Source organism: Erythrolamprus reginae, chromosome 4, assembly GCF_031021105.1.
Source record: "Erythrolamprus reginae isolate rEryReg1 chromosome 4, rEryReg1.hap1, whole genome shotgun sequence".
Classification (NCBI taxonomy): Eukaryota; Metazoa; Chordata; class Lepidosauria; order Squamata; family Dipsadidae; genus Erythrolamprus; species Erythrolamprus reginae.
The window spans coordinates 45,271,475-45,289,570 of NC_091953.1; the positions used below are offsets into that span (position 1 = coordinate 45,271,475).

Sequence of the window (18,096 nt, forward strand, 5' to 3'; positions counted from 1 at the left end):
ACGGGGAGGGGGCAGGGGCAGGGAGGTGCGGCAGTAGGAGGAAAGGGAGCCGCAGTCGCCCTGCCTCCCCACGGTGCCTCCGGCCAAACGCGCCCCTGGCTTCTCAACCCTGCCCCCCGCCCGCCCGATCCACCCCCTCTCCTCCTCTGCCGCCTCCTGCCTTGGGGTGCGACTTCTCTTGCGGCACTGGCGGCTGCGGGACAAAAGCGCTGCCAGCCAGGGGTCTGCGAGAGAGGGCTTTCTCCACGGGCTTCGGGAATGCCCGCCCCACCCCTCTTGCAGCGCTGGGAGCGCTTTCATCCCAGACTTCCAGCAAGGGGGCTGCAATAGAGGCAGGGCAGGCATTCCCAAAGTGCTAAGAGAAAACGCTCTCGCAGCCCCCTCACCATCAGTGCCTCCGTTCCGGAGCTCCGCCTCACAGCTGATCACCCTGCCGCAGCCCCATGGCTACTGCTCAATGCCGCTGCTAAGAGAGAGAGAGAGAAAGGGGGGAGAGAGAGCTAGCAAGAGAGAGAAGAGAAAGAAAGCAATAGAGAGAGAGAAAGAAAACAAGAGAGAAAGAGAGAGAGAGATGAAAGGGGGGAGAGAGCGCTAGCAAGAGAGAGAAGAGAAAGCAAGCAAGAGAGATAGAAAGAAAGAATGAGAAAGAAAGCAATAGAGAGAGAGAAAGAGAGAGAGAGAGAGCAAGAGGGGGAGAGAGAAAGAGAGAGAAATGACTCTTGATTTAAAGCATATGGTAAAAAGCACCCAAATAATAACAGAGAAAAAAACCTCCAGCCGTTTGTGTGTGTGTGTGTGTGTGTGAACTCTTGAATCATTTCCGATAGCTCACCTCTAATTGGAGATGGTTCAAGAGTTCACACACACACACACAAGAGGGGAGGAGACAGGGATGGAAAAAGAGAAGATAATAATAGTAATAGATTTTGGTTTTGTTTTATTATTAATTTCTTTTAATAAAAGAGAAGGGAATTTTTTCTTATTTATTTATTTATTTGTTTGTTTGTTTGTTTGTTTGTTTATTTATTTATTTATTTATTTATTTTCTATGCCGCCCAGTCCCAAAGGGACTGTCGCTCAGACACTATACTTTTCCGCCCACACCAAAAAAAAATTAGAGGGAACATTGGTCCCAAATATGCTTTTCGAAAAAGCAACTGGACTTCCTTGAAAAATGAAACGTTCCACTTTTCAGCCAAAAAGCTTCTTCAAGTCTGAGGACAGAAAAAGCTTCTTGGATGAGAAGTGAAACATTTTCAAGAAACCCCCCATCCCCCTAAAAAGTCCAGTTGCCCTTTGGAAAAGTACTTTTGGGACATCTATAAACGCTCTCTACATGGGGCTACCTTTGAAAAGTGTTCGGAAACTTCAGATTGTGCAGAATGCAGCTGCGAGAGCACTCATGGGCTTCCCCAGGTATGCCCATGTTACACCAACACTACGCAGTCTGCATTGGTTGCCGATCAGTTTCCGGTCACAATTCAAAGTGTTGGTTATGACCTATAAAGCTCTTCATGGCATCGGACCAGAATACATCCTGGGCCGCCTTCTGCCGCACGAATCCCAGCGACCGGTTAGGTCCCACAGAGTCGGCCTTCTCCAGGTCCCGTCAACTAATCAATGTCATCTAGCGGGACCCAGGGGAAAAGCCTTCTCTGTGGCGGCCCCGACCCTCTGGAACTAGCTCCCCCTGGAGATCAGAATTGCCCCCACTCTCCTTGCCTTTCGTAAGCTCCTTAAAACCCTGTCATCTGTCGTCAGGCTTAGGGGAACTGAACTACCCTTTTCCGCCTAGGCCTATACAATTCATGCATGGTATGTTTGTGTGTATGCTTGCTTTTAATAAGGGTTTTTTAATTAGTTTAAACATTAGATTTGTTACATGCTGTTTATTACTGTTGTTAGCCGCCCGGAGTCTACGGAGAGAGGCGGCATACAAATCTAATAAACAAACAAACAAACAAACAAACAAACAAATAAATTTCCAGAGGCATGCCATAACCCAGTGTGTTGTTGTTTTACTGTAATTGTTCCTTTTATAGTTTCTGTACCAGAACATTTACTTGGCTGCTTGAAAAATCTAGCTTCTTGCTGTTTTACAGTATTTATTTATTTGTTTGATTTATATTTATATTTATATTTAACCCTAATTCTGAGATTCCAGTGTCCTTGTCCAACATGTTAACCACTAAACCATAGGAACAGGATTTCCTAAACTTTTTGCATCACACCTCCCTTAAGTATAATCTTAATATATGATTTTTTTAAAATCCAAAAATCAAAATGAGGACAAGTGAACAATGAAAATAATACAATGAAATGCTGAGAAATATGGATTTATTATAACAATGGACAAGAGAATTTCTTCACACCTCCCCATGACTCTGAACTTCTACTCTGCATATCTCCAAGAAAAATAAACTTCACACTTTGTGAAACCCTGCCCTAAACTCCACTGATTCTTTTCTGCGTGTTCTTTTGTCTACTAAAAGAACTTTGTAAGAATGGCTTGTTTAACTGGAAGAAGGCACAGCAATGTAGAAAGGTATTGTTTTCCTTTGCTGTTCAGAAAGAGAATGGGAGATATTAAAAAAAACCCTACTGTGATACCACTGCCAATTCTTGTTAGAGAGGTACAAGGAAGAGGTTAGAGTGATACAAGGAAGAGGGTGTGGCAAAAATGCTAGGGCGGAAGTTAAGACACAGTACAAACTGCAACTAGGAGGGGATTACTTTTTTCTTTCTTTCAACATTGAATAGCACTTTCATTAGCACCTGCATTCTTGACAACTTGAAGAAAAGGCTGGAAAAAGCAGAGGAGCCACTATGAAAGCAAATAAGGGGGGTCTCCACCTTATTATTAGTGCAGGTGAGTAAGTCATGCTACTTTGCTACCGTTTAGTACACTTGTAGGAGAGGGACAGGCAGAAGGATTACTTTCTCAGTAAATACACATACATTTTCTTCAGTAAAAATCTGAAGTTTTATGGTATGATAAATGTCTGCTTGTTACTGGTTTTGTGTTTCCAGGTGAATGCCTCTGTGAAGAGGCAATGTATCATTAAAAATAATGGGCTAAAAATAGAAAGGTTATAAATAGGGAAGTGAATAAAATAAGGATGGCGTATACTTTTTTATTTGTTGTATTATTTTACAGTAGTTATCTTCCTTGATTGAAGAGCATTTAGCTGACAACCAAATTCCTAAATATTTTATGTTCTTAACTACTTTCATATCTATTTTTTTCTTCCAATATTTTGTTATTATTTTTGTTTTACTTTTATGAATTTTAAGCCCTGCTTTTTCACCAAATTCTTCTACTTTTTGAATTAATTTAGGTCCAGATTATAATGGTTTTTCAAATATAAATACTAAATTATCAGCAAATGTTTGGACTTTGTACTCTTCTTTTTAAAATTTTAAGCCTTTTATATCCTGGTCCTTTCCAACTTTTATTAAGAGTGTTTCTAAAGTTTGGATAAATATAAGAGGTGAAAGTGGACATCCTTATCTTACCCTTTTTGTTATATCATTTTTTTCTGTTATATCATTCATTATAGTCCTCGGAGAGGGGCGGCATAAAAATCCAATAAATAAATAAATAATCACTTTTGCTGTTTGAGTTGTATAAATGTTTTCTACCATTTTTACAAATTTCCCTCCAAATTTCATATTTTAAATTGTGTAATAATAAATTTCAAATTTAAATTATCGAATGCTTTTTGGGCATTTAGGAAAACCATTGCAACTTGTTTTTCAGGTGGTCCTGGAATATTCTAACATATAGTTCTCATGTTATTTTTAATCTGTCTGTCTCATTAGTAGGAAATACATATTCCTAATCATGATATTGCCTTTGTGGAATTTTGTTGTATTTTCTTTCCTCTCATGGTCAATAGAGCTACTACTTATAACATTTCTGAAAAAAATGTTATCCTTATTGTTAAAAAAGGTCCCAAAGTACAGTATGTTTTGGGTGAAATGAGATATTAGTATTCACATAAAGCAGCTTTATAATCAAGGAGGGTACAAGCCCATCAAATGTAATATTATCTATTTAGTTGTGGTGTAATCTTTTTAAAGCTGGAGGCCACATTTTTAGGAGCTTATTTTTTAAAGTGTCAGCTAGATGGAGTTACTACTGAGTGGGATGGGTATAAAAGAACTCATAATAATTGTCACCCTGTGTTCAAATCACCCTGCTATCTGACATCCACTCCCTCCTACAAACTCATGAAATGTGAAGCAATTGACTCGTCTCATTTGAATGAATATAATATGCAAGGAGGTCAAATAGGTTTAGATCATTAATCAGAGATAGAATAGTTTGTGGCTCAGGGTGTATGAAAACTGACTATTGACCTAACATACTACCAGGCATAGTGGTTACCAGATATCTAAAAAGAAGGACATAGAATTGGAAAGTAGGACAATTAGGGGAAATGAAGAGACATTGTTTAATTTCATTTGCATCTGTGACAAAAATTACAGTGAAAAACTGCAAACCAACCAACCAACCAACCAACCAACCAACCAACCAACCAACCAACCATGTGTGTATAATGTGTGTGTATAATTACTTTTTTCATCATGGGATAGATTGGTTTATCAATCCTAGGAATGTCCTACTTTACAGCTAGTTTGTAACTAATTAGGTTCTTGTCAATTTCAAGCACCTGTCCATGAAGTACTAATCAGCTAATAAAGATTACAGAGTGGAGCTTGTTAACTTGCAGTTAGCACCTATTAAATAAGTGCTATGTCACAGTGAAAAGCTTGTAAAAAATAGTATGTAGGTACTCAAAAAGCTGAACAATATTTCATTTTAAGGCTATGCCTTCCAATTAAAGGATGAGTATCGTAGAGCAGTGTTTTTCAACCAGTGTGCCGCAAGACATGGTCAGGTGTGCCGCAAGGCTCAGCAAGAGAGAGAAAGAGGGAGAGCAAAAGAAAGCAAGAGAGAGAGAGAAAGAAAGCAAAAGAGAGAGGAGAGAGAAAGAAAGAAAGAAAGAGAGAGAGAGAAAGAGAGGGAGGGAAGGAAGGAGACAGAAAGAGAGCAAAAAGAGAGGAAGGAAGGAAGAGAGAAAGAAAGAGGGATGGAGAGAGAGAGGAAGGAAGGAAGAGAGAGAAAGAAGGAGAGAAATAGAGCGAAAGGGAGGAAAAGAGAGAGAGAGAGAATTTTTTTGTCCAAACTTTTTTTAGCCCCGCCCTCTCAATGTGCCCCATGATTTTGTATATGTAAAAAATGTGCCGCAGCTCAAAAACGGTTGAAAATCACTGTCTTAGAGCATTCGGAACCCTCTTCCTTCCATTCTCAAGGTATGATCTTTTTAGTGCAGGTAATATAGACCTATGTTTTTGTGGAATTTGTGTTAGTTGACAAGTAGGTTTTTTGGTACCAGACTTTTCTAACTGGAAGCTCCTTTCTAGTGTCTCTGGTAGCAAAATATCACCCTGTTATCCGAGATTGGTTAACTGGAGATGTAAAGGACTGAACTTAAATATTTACTATTAATTACACTGTTGAGGTCTGGCTTGTTTATTATATCTGACAAATTTGGGCTGAATTGATATTTGATTATAGGGTTTACTGGCTCCAAGTCTGTTCCATTAAGAAGAATATCTTGATTGAGAACAAGTTTTTCCCCAATTCCACCTTTCTCTTCTTTTTTTCTTTTTTTCCATTTCTTCTTTGTTTTGTTTAATTAAATGAAGACCAGGGGAAAAGAACACAATAAACTGTTCTGCAAAGTAGATTACAGCAGCAATGGGTTGTGTCATTAATTAATTTATTTATTTATTTATTTATTATTTGGATTTGTATGCCGCCCCTCTCCGAAAACTCGGGGCGGCTCACAACAAGTGAAAAGACAATCCAATACATGATCCAATTAATTAAAATATTATAAATTTAAGAAAAACCCCTATACTAACATACACACACACAAGCATACCATATATAAATTCAACGTGCCCAGGGGAAGATGTTTAGTTTCCCCATGCCTGACGGCAAAGGTGGGTTTTGAGGAGTTTACGGAAGGCAGGAAGAGTAGGGGCAGTTCTGATCTCTGGGGGGAGTTGGTTCCAGAGAGCCGGTGCCGCCACAGAGAAGGCTCTCCCCCTGGGGCCCGCCAACCAACATTGTTTAGTTGACGGGACCCGGAGGAGGCCCACTCTGTGGGACCTAATCGGTCGCTGGGATTCGTGCGGCAGAAGGCGGTCTCGGAGATATTCTGGTCCAGTGCCATGAAGGGCTTTAAAGGTCATAACCAACACTTTGAATTGTGACCGGAAACTGATCGGCAGCCAATGCAGACTGCGGAGTGATGGTGAAACATGGGCATACCTGGGTAAGCCCATGACTGCTCTCGCAGCTGCATTTTGCACGATCTGAAGTTTCCGAACACTTTTCAAAGGTAGCCCCATGTAGAGAGCATTACAGTAGTCGAACCTCGAGGTGATGAGGGCATGAGTGACTGTGAGCAATGAGTCCCGGTCCAGGTAGGGCCGCAACTGGTGCACCAGGCGAACCTGGGCAAGTGCCCCCCTCGCCACAGCTGAAAGATGGTTCTCTAATGTGAGCTGTGGATCGAGGAGGACGCCCAAGTTGCGGACCCTCTCTGAGGGGGTCAGTAATTCCCCCCCCAGGGTAATGGACGGACAGATGGGATTGTCCTTGGGAGGCAAAACCCACAGCCACTCCGTCTTATCCGGGTTGAGCTTGAGTCTGTTGACACCCATCCAGGCCCCAACAGCCTCCAGGCACCGGCACATCACTTCCACCACTTCGTTGACTGGGCATGGGGTGGAGATGTAAAGCTGGGTATCATCGGCATATTGATGATACCTCACCCCATGTCCTTGGATGATCTCACCCAGCGGTTTCATGTAGATGTTAAATAGCAAGGGGGAGAGGACCGACCCCTGAGGTACTCCACAAGGGAGAGACCTCGGAGTCGACCTCTGACCCCCCACTAACACCGACTGCGACCGGCCAGAGAGGTAGGAGGAGAACCACTGAAGCACAGTGCCTCCCACCCCCAACCCCTCCAACCCCCAACCCCTCCAACCGGTGCAGAAGGATACCATGGTCGATGGTATCGAAAGCCGCTGAGAGATCGAGGAGCACCAGGACAGAGGATAAACCCCTGTCCCGGGCCCGCCAGAGATCATCCATCAACGCGACCAAAGTGGTTTCCGTGCTGTAACCATGAAGGGAAGGTTGGAGACTGGACGATAGTTGTTGAGTACGGCTGGGTCCAGGGAAGGCTTCTTGAGGAGGGGGCGCACAAGCGCTTCTTTATAGAGTGGTGGAAAAACTCCCCTCCCCAAGGAAGCGTTGGTAATCTCCTGGGCCCAGCTCCATGTCACCTCCCTGCCGGCCGAGACCAACCAGGAGGGACATGGATCCAGTAGACAGGTGGCGGAACTCACAGCTCCAATGGCCTTGTCCACTTCATCAGGTGTCACCAGATCAAACTCTTCCCAGACAGGTGGACAAGTACGTGCCCCAGTCACCTTGACTGACTCATTGTCAGTCGACTCTGTTTTACAATTGGAGTCGAGGTCGGCCCGGATCTGAGCGACTTTATCAGCGAAAAACGTGTTAAACTCCTCGGCACTACTCTGCAAGGGCTCCCCAACTCCCCCCTGGTTAAGAAGGGAGCGGGTCACCCTAAACAGAGCGGCCGGGCGGGATTCCGCTGATGCAATCAAGGCGGCATGGTACGCGCATCTTGCCGCCCTGAGCGCCACTTTGTAAGTCTTAATAAAGGCTCTTACAAGTGTTCGATCAGATTCAGACCTGCTCTTCCTCCATCGCTTCTCTAGACGTCTCTTTTGGCGTTTCAACTCCCGGAGCTCCTCGTTGAACCATGGGGCTCTACGGGGTCTAGCGCCACGGAGAGGTCGCAAAGGCGCAATCCGGTCGAGAGCCTCTGCAGCAGCCATATTCCAGGCCTCCGCAAGAGACTCCGCCGAACTGTGGGTGAGTGCCTCTGGAATAACCCCAAGCGCCGTCTGAAAGCCCTCTGGGTCCATCAGGCGTCTGTGGCGGAACATCTTCATTGGTTCCGCCTCCCTGTGGGGAAGGATTGGAGCCAGGAAGTCAAGCCGTAGTAGAAAATGGTCTGACCATGACAAAGGCACTGCTTCTAAGCCCCTTAGTCTCAGACCATTACTCAATTGCTCAGAAAGGAATACCATGTCAGGTGCGTGCCCCCCCTCATGAGTCGGACCCCGTACTACTTGAGTCAGGTCCATGGCTGTCATGGTGGCCATGAACTCCTGTGCCAACCCAGAGGTTTCGCCGAGTGACGGCAGGTTGAAGTCCCCCAAGACAATAAGTCTGGGGAACTCCACCGCCAACCCGGCTACCTCCTCGAGTAGCACAGGCAGGGCTTTTGACACGCAGCTGGGAGGCAGGTACGCGAGAAATAAGCCCACCTGAACCCCTAAGTCCAACTTCATCAAGAGTGACTCGCAACCCGCAATTTCCGGAGCAATGAGTCCACGTAGGCAAAGGCTCTCCCTGGCTATAATAGCCACTCCTCCCCCCCTTCCCTGGGGTCGAGGTTGGTGCCATATCTGAAACCCAGCTGGGCAAATTTCAGAGAGAGGAACACCTCCCTCTGGGCCCAGCCAGGTTTCAGTAATACATGCCAGGTCGGCCTCCTCATCCAGGATCAGATCCCAGATGAGGAGAGCTTTATTGACCACCGACCTGGCATTAAGCAGCAGCAACCTGAGTCCAGGGCCAGAGTTACACTCATCACCAGTGCCCAAGATTGGGCTCACAGAGCCGGAACAAGGGACCGTTATTAAGCAACGGTCTCTCGTTCCCCTGGAACGGCTAACTCTGTGACCCCCGCCATATCTGCCTCTCCCCAGCAACACAGGAATATTCCGGCCCTCTGCCACCCCAGAGATCAATGCCCCTTCCTCTCCCGTCTCCCGAGCGTCAGGTGGGCCAAATCTATCACTCATACTACTGTCGCTCATCCCATCCATACCATACTCCCACCCACCCCAACCATCACACTCATACCAATCATTCATTCCATGCACAACATTGAATCTGCTCCAATCATCCATTAATTAGAGACCCCCCCCAATGTTAAAAAAGGATTAAATTAATAATAGATAAAAATGCTGATAAAATATGACATAGTATAAATACATATAAATAAAAATAGAAAATTTCACAAGATTGATAATTAATAGTATAAAATAGTATAAAATGGTAAAAATGGTATAAAATCAGTTCTTAATATTAATTATTAGCTAATCATCGGTTAGCTAATCCCAATTGTATACTCCAGGGGAGTCAAACTTGTGGCCAATGGGCAGAATGCATCACATGCTGGCCACGCCCACACCTGGTTTAGCAAAGAGGAAAAAGGTAACAATACATCACGTGACATCATCGTGACCACTTGAATTTTATACTCCTGGTATAGACAGACTTTATCCCCATAATTCAGCTTCCTTTCTATGCTACACCAGTGATCTTAGCTTTCTTCTTCAGTTATTTATTATAATGAAGGAAATCCAGATGTTTTTCTAGTAAGGCAATTGTAGGATCCTTTAGACGTATCTCTCCTCCTTAACATACCGGTAAGACTTTTTGTTAGACGAAGTTTAAAAGGTTAGAGTATCTTGCAAATGGATAGCACTTTCCCCAAGCTTCCAACTTTTTCCATAGTCTAATACTAATATTAGACTACTGTGGTTATATTAGACTAAGTTAAAGTGATTTTACTTCTCTGCCTTATTCTTTTTAAAAAGCCAAGCCAAGTCCAAAGATTATATATTTTGTCATCCCGTCTTATCTATGCAGGTACACTTATTACAGAGATACAGCATTATTTGTAAGATAAATATTACAAAGTAATATATTGCTACTATTGTATTTGCAGTAGATAGACATGCTGCTGGTGTGTATAGGGAAGGGAACCATTTACTTTTAAGACGTTGTCAATACAAGTGCCCACTCTGTCCTTAGTAGCTTCCCAAGTCTTTTTCATAAATGGTCTTTGCCAATGGCCAGTTGTGCGGGCACACACATTCATGTTGCTGAGATGAAAGAGAGAGAACTGCAACTTTCACAGATTGGTCCAATATTGCCTAATCAAAATACAAACATTACTGTCCAAACTATAGAATGTGAGAACAAGCACTTTGTTGACAACTATACAAAGAGCCATCAGAGACATGTTTGCTTTTTAAAACTGCCCTACAGAGATGATTGGGTAATATTTGGAAACTACAATTTGGAAAAATGCCCATATTATACAAATACATGCAGGGAAACTGCGTATTTTTCTATTTTAGGGGACTATGGGTACAAGTAGGCTGCTATCTCTACATCTTTTCTTTAAACAGAAATAATAGTTTGAAATATTATTTTATGACCAAATGACTGAAGTTGTAATCAAATTGCCAAAAAAAATCTCAGCAAATTTTAAATTGTTATCATTTAATAGTTTAGTTAGTATGACTATTTCTTGAGCTGTATCTTGGCTGTCTTAAATACTTGATATGATCAGCTACTTATGTATTGAGGGGATTCAATGAAAATTAGACTCTAGATGCTGGAATTACATTTTATTATACTTATATGAAAAGTCCTGCATTCTAATTAGATTTATACATATAGGAATTCCACATGATTTGATGTGGAGCAACTAGTTGCAAAACATAAATGTACAATGTACATATAGAAAACTAATTTGTACTTAATACTGTATTAAATTATAACCTTTTAAAGAGTTGCAGCAATTTCTGTATCATGTAAGAAATCTTACAATGTTTTTGAACGTTTGATTACAGAAATATCTTATATTGATTTTTTTTTGTCCAATGTAAACATGCTCTCACTTGGAGATAGAGAGATGACATAAATGTCAATTACTTTTGTAGGGAATAAACAGATATTTACCATAAATATAAACACTATAAGTTTCTCAGTAAATGCTTAAAATTAGTTAATTTCCAAGTTCCTGATGAAAAGAAGTTTCAAGTATGACATGGAATTATTTTCCCCTCAATTCTGGAATTTGTCCAAAGTCAGAAGTTAGTGTCAAGTCCAAGGTCAGAAGTTCAGAGAGGGTCTATGTATCATTCAGATGACTCTTTTCCTCCTGATACTGAAATTTGTAGAAGCTACCAAGTTTTGAAAATGATAGAGGAAGAATGATTTCACTGATGATGAAGTAGATGATTGTTTTTGGGAAGGTTAAATTATACAAGCAGAAGTGTTTACAGAATTGAATACTTTGGCTTCAAATATCCATTTATTTATTTATTATTTATTTATTTATTTTGTCCAATACATAATACACATTGAAGAGAAAGATATGTAATAATATAAGTAAAGAAAAGAATAGAAGAAAAGATATAAAAGTATAGGTGAACATATTTGAAAGGAAGAAAAGATAAATGAGATAAGGAGAGACAATTGGACAGGGGACGGAAGGCACACTGGTGCACTTATGCACGCCCCTTACTGACCTCTAAGGAACCTGGAGAGCTCAATCGTGGATAGTCTAAGGGGAAAATATTGGGGGTTAGGGGTTGACACTACTGAGTCAGGTAATGAGTTCCACACTTCGACAACTCGGTTGCTGAAGTCATATTTTTTACAGTCAAGTTTGGAGCGGTTAATATTAAGTTTGAATCTGTTGCGTGCTCTTGTGTTGTTGCGGTTGAAGCTGAAGTAGTCATTGACAGGTAGAACGTTGCAGCATATGATCTTGTGGGCAATACTTGGGTTGTATTTTAGGCAACGTAGTTCTAAGCTTTCTAGACCTAGGATTGATAGTCTGCTTTTGTAGGGTATTCTGTTTCGAGTTGAGGAGTGAAGGGCTCTTCTGGTGAAGTATCTTTGGACATTTTCAAGGGTGTTGATGTCCGAGATGTGGTATGGGTTCCAGACAGATGAACTGTATTCAAGGATGGGTCTGGCAAAAGTTTTGTAGGCTCTGGTGAGTAGCGTGAGATTGCCAGAGCAGAAGCTGCGTACGATCAGGTTAACAACTCTAGAAGCCTTTTTGGCGATATTGTTGCAGTGGGCTTTGGCACTTCCTGAATGATGTGTCACAAATGATCCAGGAGATCATATGTGAAAAATATAAAAAGGTATGTATGCCGGCTGTGAATTGTATATCATTTTCTTTTCTAATATTTTATAGTTTTCATTATAATCTATCTTTAAAATCTATCTATAACACGTGTTCTATAACATTTCAACAAATAAACAAATAATCATAGAAGACCATAAAGGGCCAAGTGACAGTTAGAGTCTGATATATAATAGTGTCTGATATTTTTCTGGAGGAATCAGAGTTTAGTCTCTGTTGTGGTTAGCTCTGGCCCAGCTCCTGCCCCAAGGACTGTGGATGTGGAGGAGACATCCACATGCTGCAGGCCTGTTTTGCCCCCGGTGGACTCTGAGGATGAAGGCTTCTCTGACCAAGAAGACATGAGTTACAGGGAGGAGGAGAGTGTGGCAGACAGCTCAGAAGGAGATCAATTATCTAGCTCCTCCTTGGATTCAGAACAAGAGTTAATGATACAGCCACGCATGCGTAGAGCGATGCATAGGCAACAACAACTGAGAGATTATTATCAAATAAAATGAGGCTACTTGTGGTTGGATGGGGCTGTGGTAATTAGTGAGGCTGCTATAAAGAGCAGCCTGTGGGTTTGGCCATTGTGGAGGATTATCTGATCGTTGTGTTTCATGACTGCGTTACTGACTTTGACTTTTTGTGTGCTGATTTTCCCCCGCTTTGAAACTAAACCAGAGCAAAGTGTGTTTCACTTTGTGAAAGAAGGACTTTGAATTGCCTCACAGCTGCAAGCTAAGTATCACAAGACTGATAAGGGACTTGTATAAATTACCAGTTTGTTTGGAAACTAGTGCTCTTTGCTATACCAAAAGAGGGCTTAGTTTAAGTGAATTTTCATTATAAAGAACATTGTTTTGAATTTTCAAACATGTGTGTGTCTGAAATTTGTACCTGTGAATTTTTGGGAGGATTCTACCAGAGAGCCCGACAGAACAAGTCTCCTGCATCTTCTCTTGTCTGGCAGCATTTTAATTACCTCAGATTAACTTATTTTTTAGCTGGACATATGGCTTTGAGTCTGAAGAAAGGGTACAATGAACTCTAAGAGGGGACAAACTGAACCTAGATTGAATTTACTGTTGTTAAATTCACATATACACATGCATGTAGTTTACTTAGCTTTGACTCATTATCTTATGTAAATCTAGTTATGTGGTATATAAACTGTGGTTTAGAGAATTCTGTGAATCCATCCAAATGTTTAGTAAACTGTGTCTAAACAAACCATAACTTTGTATGACATACTATAGGAACAAGTCGAATGATAAAGCTAGAAATGTAATTGGCTGTTTCCCACAGAACAGAGAATCCCAGAGATTACAAATTATTTTAAATTTCTATCCAATAAAATACTTGGCCTAAGTTATACGTTTTGTATATGTATCCAAACTAACAAAAATATTCTCTGTAAACCTCTTGAGAGGGCCGTAAAGCATTGTGAAGTGGTATACAGTGATCCCTCGATTAGCACGGTCTCGATTAGCGCGAAACGCTGCAACGCAGTTTTGCAAAAAATATTAATTAAAAAAATAAAATATTAAAAAATAAAAAATAAGTCCACGCTAGTTCTCTCTCTCTTTCTCTCCCTGTTGCCGGCGTGGTATATGAGAGAGAAAGAGAGAGGCAGAGGTCGGGCACATTACCGGGAGGTGGAGGCGGCGTGGGGACGCTGGGTGCCGGGGACACCGAGGAGGGGGTGGACGTCAACTGCGGGCGGGAGGAAAGCGAATGCCACGGGGCTGGGCTCGGCTCCCCCCTCGGCTCCCCCCCTTACCAGCCCCGCCACGGAAGGCTCCATTCTGTTCCCTGAATGGAGACCGCCGGCCGCTCAATCGGGCCGGCAGGGAACAGAATGGAGCCTTCCGCGGCGGGGCTGGTAAGGGGGGGAGCCGAGGGGGGAACCGAGCCCAGCCCCGTGGCATTCGCTTTCCTCCCGCCCGCAGCCGACTGATCGTGGGCTCCTTCGCAACCTCGGAGAGCTTCCTGGTTTTCGTGAGCTTTCATGCCCTGGAAGCTCTCCGAGGTTGCGAAGGAGCCCACGATCAGTCTCGGCTGCGGGTGGGAGGAAGGCGAATCCCCCGTGGGCTCCGTTACATCTTCCGCTGCCAGCCAGGCCATGCTGGCGGCAGCGGAACAATCGCTGGCTGTCAACTTTTCTTTTTAAAACTGGGCAGGAGCTGACTTGCCTCCCCAGTGCTAAAAAGAAAAGTTGACAGCCAGCGCTGCGACTGACGGAATGCTGAGCCTCCCGTTTTCTCTCCCCCCCCCTCGCCCCTTCGCCTCCCTGTGTTCCTAGGAGAAGTGCTGGGGATTGAGGCAAGACAGACCTTCTGCTCCTCACCAGCACTTCTCCTAGGAACAAAGGGGGGCGAAGGGGCAAGGGGGCGGAGAGAGAACGGGAAGCTCAGCATTCCGTCAGCCGCAGCGCTGGCTGTCAACTTTTCTTTTTAAAACTGGGCAGGAGCTGACTTGTCTCCCCAGTGCTAAAAAGAAAAGTTGACAGCCAGCGCTGCGACTGACGGAATGCTGAGCCTCCCGTTCTCCCCCCCCCACCTCGCCCCTTCCGGTTTCGGCGTTCGGCAACGGAGTCCGGCGCTGGGGCCATGCGGGGCCGCTCATCCAGGGGGGCGTGGACTGGCAAGCGGCAAGCGGCAAGTGATCTGGCGGGAAGACCAAGGGAAGGTTCCTTCAGCCGCCCAACACCTGATCCGCTCCGCAGCGCGGCAACGGGGAAACCCCATCTTCGGCTCCTCGCTGCTTCCGCGCTGCGGAGCAGATCAGCTGTTGGGCGGCTGAAGGAACCTTCCCTTGGTCTTCCCCGCCGCCCACACGCAAACTCCACCATCTGCGCATGTGCGGCCATGAAAAAAATGGCGCACATGCGCAGATGGTGTTTTTACTTCCGCATCCAGTATAACGCGGAAATCGGTTAGCGCGGGAGGTCTTGGAACGTAACCCCCGCGCTAACCGAGGGATCACTGTATAAGTCTAAATGCTAAAATCAGTCCTTATTTATTCAATTGGGAAGGAGGGGGGTAGTCCCATTTTTTGTGTGCAAAGAATTGAAGCCTCCTTTAATTTGTGGCATCATTTGTGAAGGTATGGAGGAGATAAAAATAATAAGAAAATATAAGATTCTTAGGAGATAATAGAAACATCTTAGAATATGAACATTCCTACAGTAATCTTAAAGCCCCATAACTTTCATTTGGTTAAACGTTTGCAGATGTGGGAAGTTTAATAGAGTCTCAGATTAATTTGATGATAGAGTAAATTTTCAGACGGTTTAGCAAGCATATGAATGTCATTTTCCAACGTTCCTTCCCCTCCCCTTAAATAAATAGAATATGTATTTTTCCCCACTTCCTCCAAAGGGCTGGGCTCTCTTCTATTCTGTCTCTGAATGCTTTATGATCTGAATTTAAACTGAAACCAGGTACATGTTTCCATGAAAATTGACTTATATCATACAATTGTGATATACAGAACATAAAAGGAAACCTTTTGAACTTCCTGCTGATCAAAAGTTGACTAGGCTTGTAAAAGCCTGGCTCCTGGCAAAAAGCCTGCATGCTGGCACTGAATTCAGATCTAAGGACTGTGAAGAAAACTACCCAGATACCTTGAAACATTAGGACATTTATTATAATGTAGGGTGCACATTGCAATCTACTGAAAAGTGGTCAGTACAAAATCCCCCCAAGGTTGATGGAACTATTCCACAATTTTTTAATCTCCTTCAATATAATAATTAATCTCACTATCTGATTACTCACTTTATCAGGAAATTTTATTAGGGTATCGTGGGTGAAACCAGCATTATAAAATATGTAACTGTTGTGTATTGGTAAGGTGTGGCGCCATTAAATACATAACAAGCAGAGGACTTTGATCACTTCCTTCTTGAGTCAGAGCACATTTTATTGCACTGAGAGAATACATTAAAAAAATACTCATTAAATCAGATTTTTGGGATCATTTTCCCTCTGTTTTCTCTCTTACTCTGTACAATGCATATAGTACCTTATGAACAGATTACTTTACATCAATAATTTTTCCAATGTTATGAAATTCATTAATTTTACAGTAACCTCATAATTCTTTTTTTTCCACAATCCTTGCATTATTCTCATTATTTGTTTCAATATTTATTCTTGACACTTTCATTAAGAAAGTAAAGATGGGATAGCTGCCCAGTGCTCTTTAACTAGAGCTGTTAAGGGCCACAAATCTGAAATTATAAAATGTTTAAAATTGTGACAATCAGGAAGAACTTGGAAAATAAATACACATTTTTTGTGTTGGTGAGGGGAGGCAGTAACAAAAATAATAAGAATAAGTGCATGCAAAAGACATTACAAATGTTCTTAAAACTGCTTGCTCATCTCACCAGCACTGGTATTTGTATGTAACCAAACAACACATTTGATTGATGGAAGGAGCCATTATAGCTTAATGGCAGATGGAATATTTGAATATTTCTGGTACTTAACATATGCAGATCATGTAACTGGAAAAACTGCTGCCTCAGAGTCTGCATAAACAATGCCCATGAATAGTGATAAGGGATTGGTGTTCTCTAATTTGGTAGTCTCCAGTTATGTTGAATAGAAATTCTCATATATCACTAATAATATTTTTAAAGAGCTATTCTTTTCTTATCAGTTATGGTTCTTAACTCAAAAGCTCAATGGAATCAACTCCCCACCCACCCAAGGTCCGTACTGCTCCAACCCTAATGGTTTTCCTTAAGGCCATGAAGACTTGGCTTTGCCGGCAGGCCTTGGGGCTATGAATTAATGACCATCATGCCCAAATTGTATGAATGCTACATATGTATGCTGATTATTTAGTTTATTATGGGTTTTTATTGTTAGATTATATATTTGACTTCTTTTTAATTGTTTTTAGTATTTTATATTGTTGTAAGCCGCCCTGATTCCTTCGAGATTGGTCAGCATAGAAGTCAAAATAAGTAAATAAGTAAGTAAGTAAATAAAACTCTCTCAAAAGAACTAGTAGGTTGGTTGGTTTCCTAATTTCCTTTCCTTTCTGCAAAGATTGGTGTTACATGCAAAAAACAAACAAGTTTTTTCAATAATTTTATTAAGGACTGTATTAAGCAAATAAAAGAAATAACAAAAATCTAATAAACTACATTTAAATGTTTTTAAAAGAAAAAAATAGAAAGAAAAGGAAACTTTCTCTTTCCTCCGCCCAAATATTGTACATTCAACATTAATAACTTATCACTAAAACACAATCAAAATAATTTTAATAAATAAATATATATACTACTTCTATCTAAATCTAATCCTCCAATATGTCCCTATATTATTATTATTATTATTATTATTATTATTATTATTATTATTATTATTATTATTAAAATCTAATCTCAATTAACAACTATACATTACAAAAAGTTAAAAATTATGAAACATTGCTAGAAATAATAATCCATTATTTAACTGGATGTAAATCCAGTTAAAATATCTATGATCTATCAAATATCTATGATCTATCACAAATAGCTATGATCTATCAAAAGTACCAACATAGATTTCACGAACCAAGCTATTACACCCAATAAACTATTTTCAGAATAAAATCTATTAAGTTAAAATAGCTGGTAAATATCACCAAATATAGCGTCCCATTATTATAATAACTCTTATAACTGTGGAGAGCACTGGGAACTCCATAGTTCAATACTGAATTACAAATATTCTCTTTTACTGGTTGTAATAAGTGGTGGTAATACATATTGCCATGAAATAGAAGAAACATTTTAACCACATGTGGTGGATATGTAAAAAAAACAAACCCTTTAAATTACTGGAGAGTTTTATTTAGTGCAATGAAGAATATTTTAGAAATTATGTATATTCGAAAAGTCCATTTTTCAAGAGGACCTTGATATCTAGCAGGTAGTAATCTATTCACAGTGTGTCCACAAGTGGAT

At 41.6% G+C, this 18,096-nt stretch overlaps 1 protein-coding gene across 1 annotated transcript in view; it reads left to right on the forward strand.

Moving 5' to 3' along the window:
- The first annotated feature begins 2,614 nt into the window (after positions 1-2,614).
- GPA33 (glycoprotein A33) overlaps positions 2,615-18,096 on the forward strand; it is a 45,738-nt gene continuing 30,256 nt past the window's right edge. Inside the window, exon 1 of the mRNA XM_070750190.1 lies at positions 2,615-2,869. Within this exon, the coding sequence (XP_070606291.1) occupies positions 2,827-2,869 (43 nt within the window). The 5' untranslated portion in view covers positions 2,615-2,826. The remainder of the gene's footprint in view (positions 2,870-18,096) is intronic.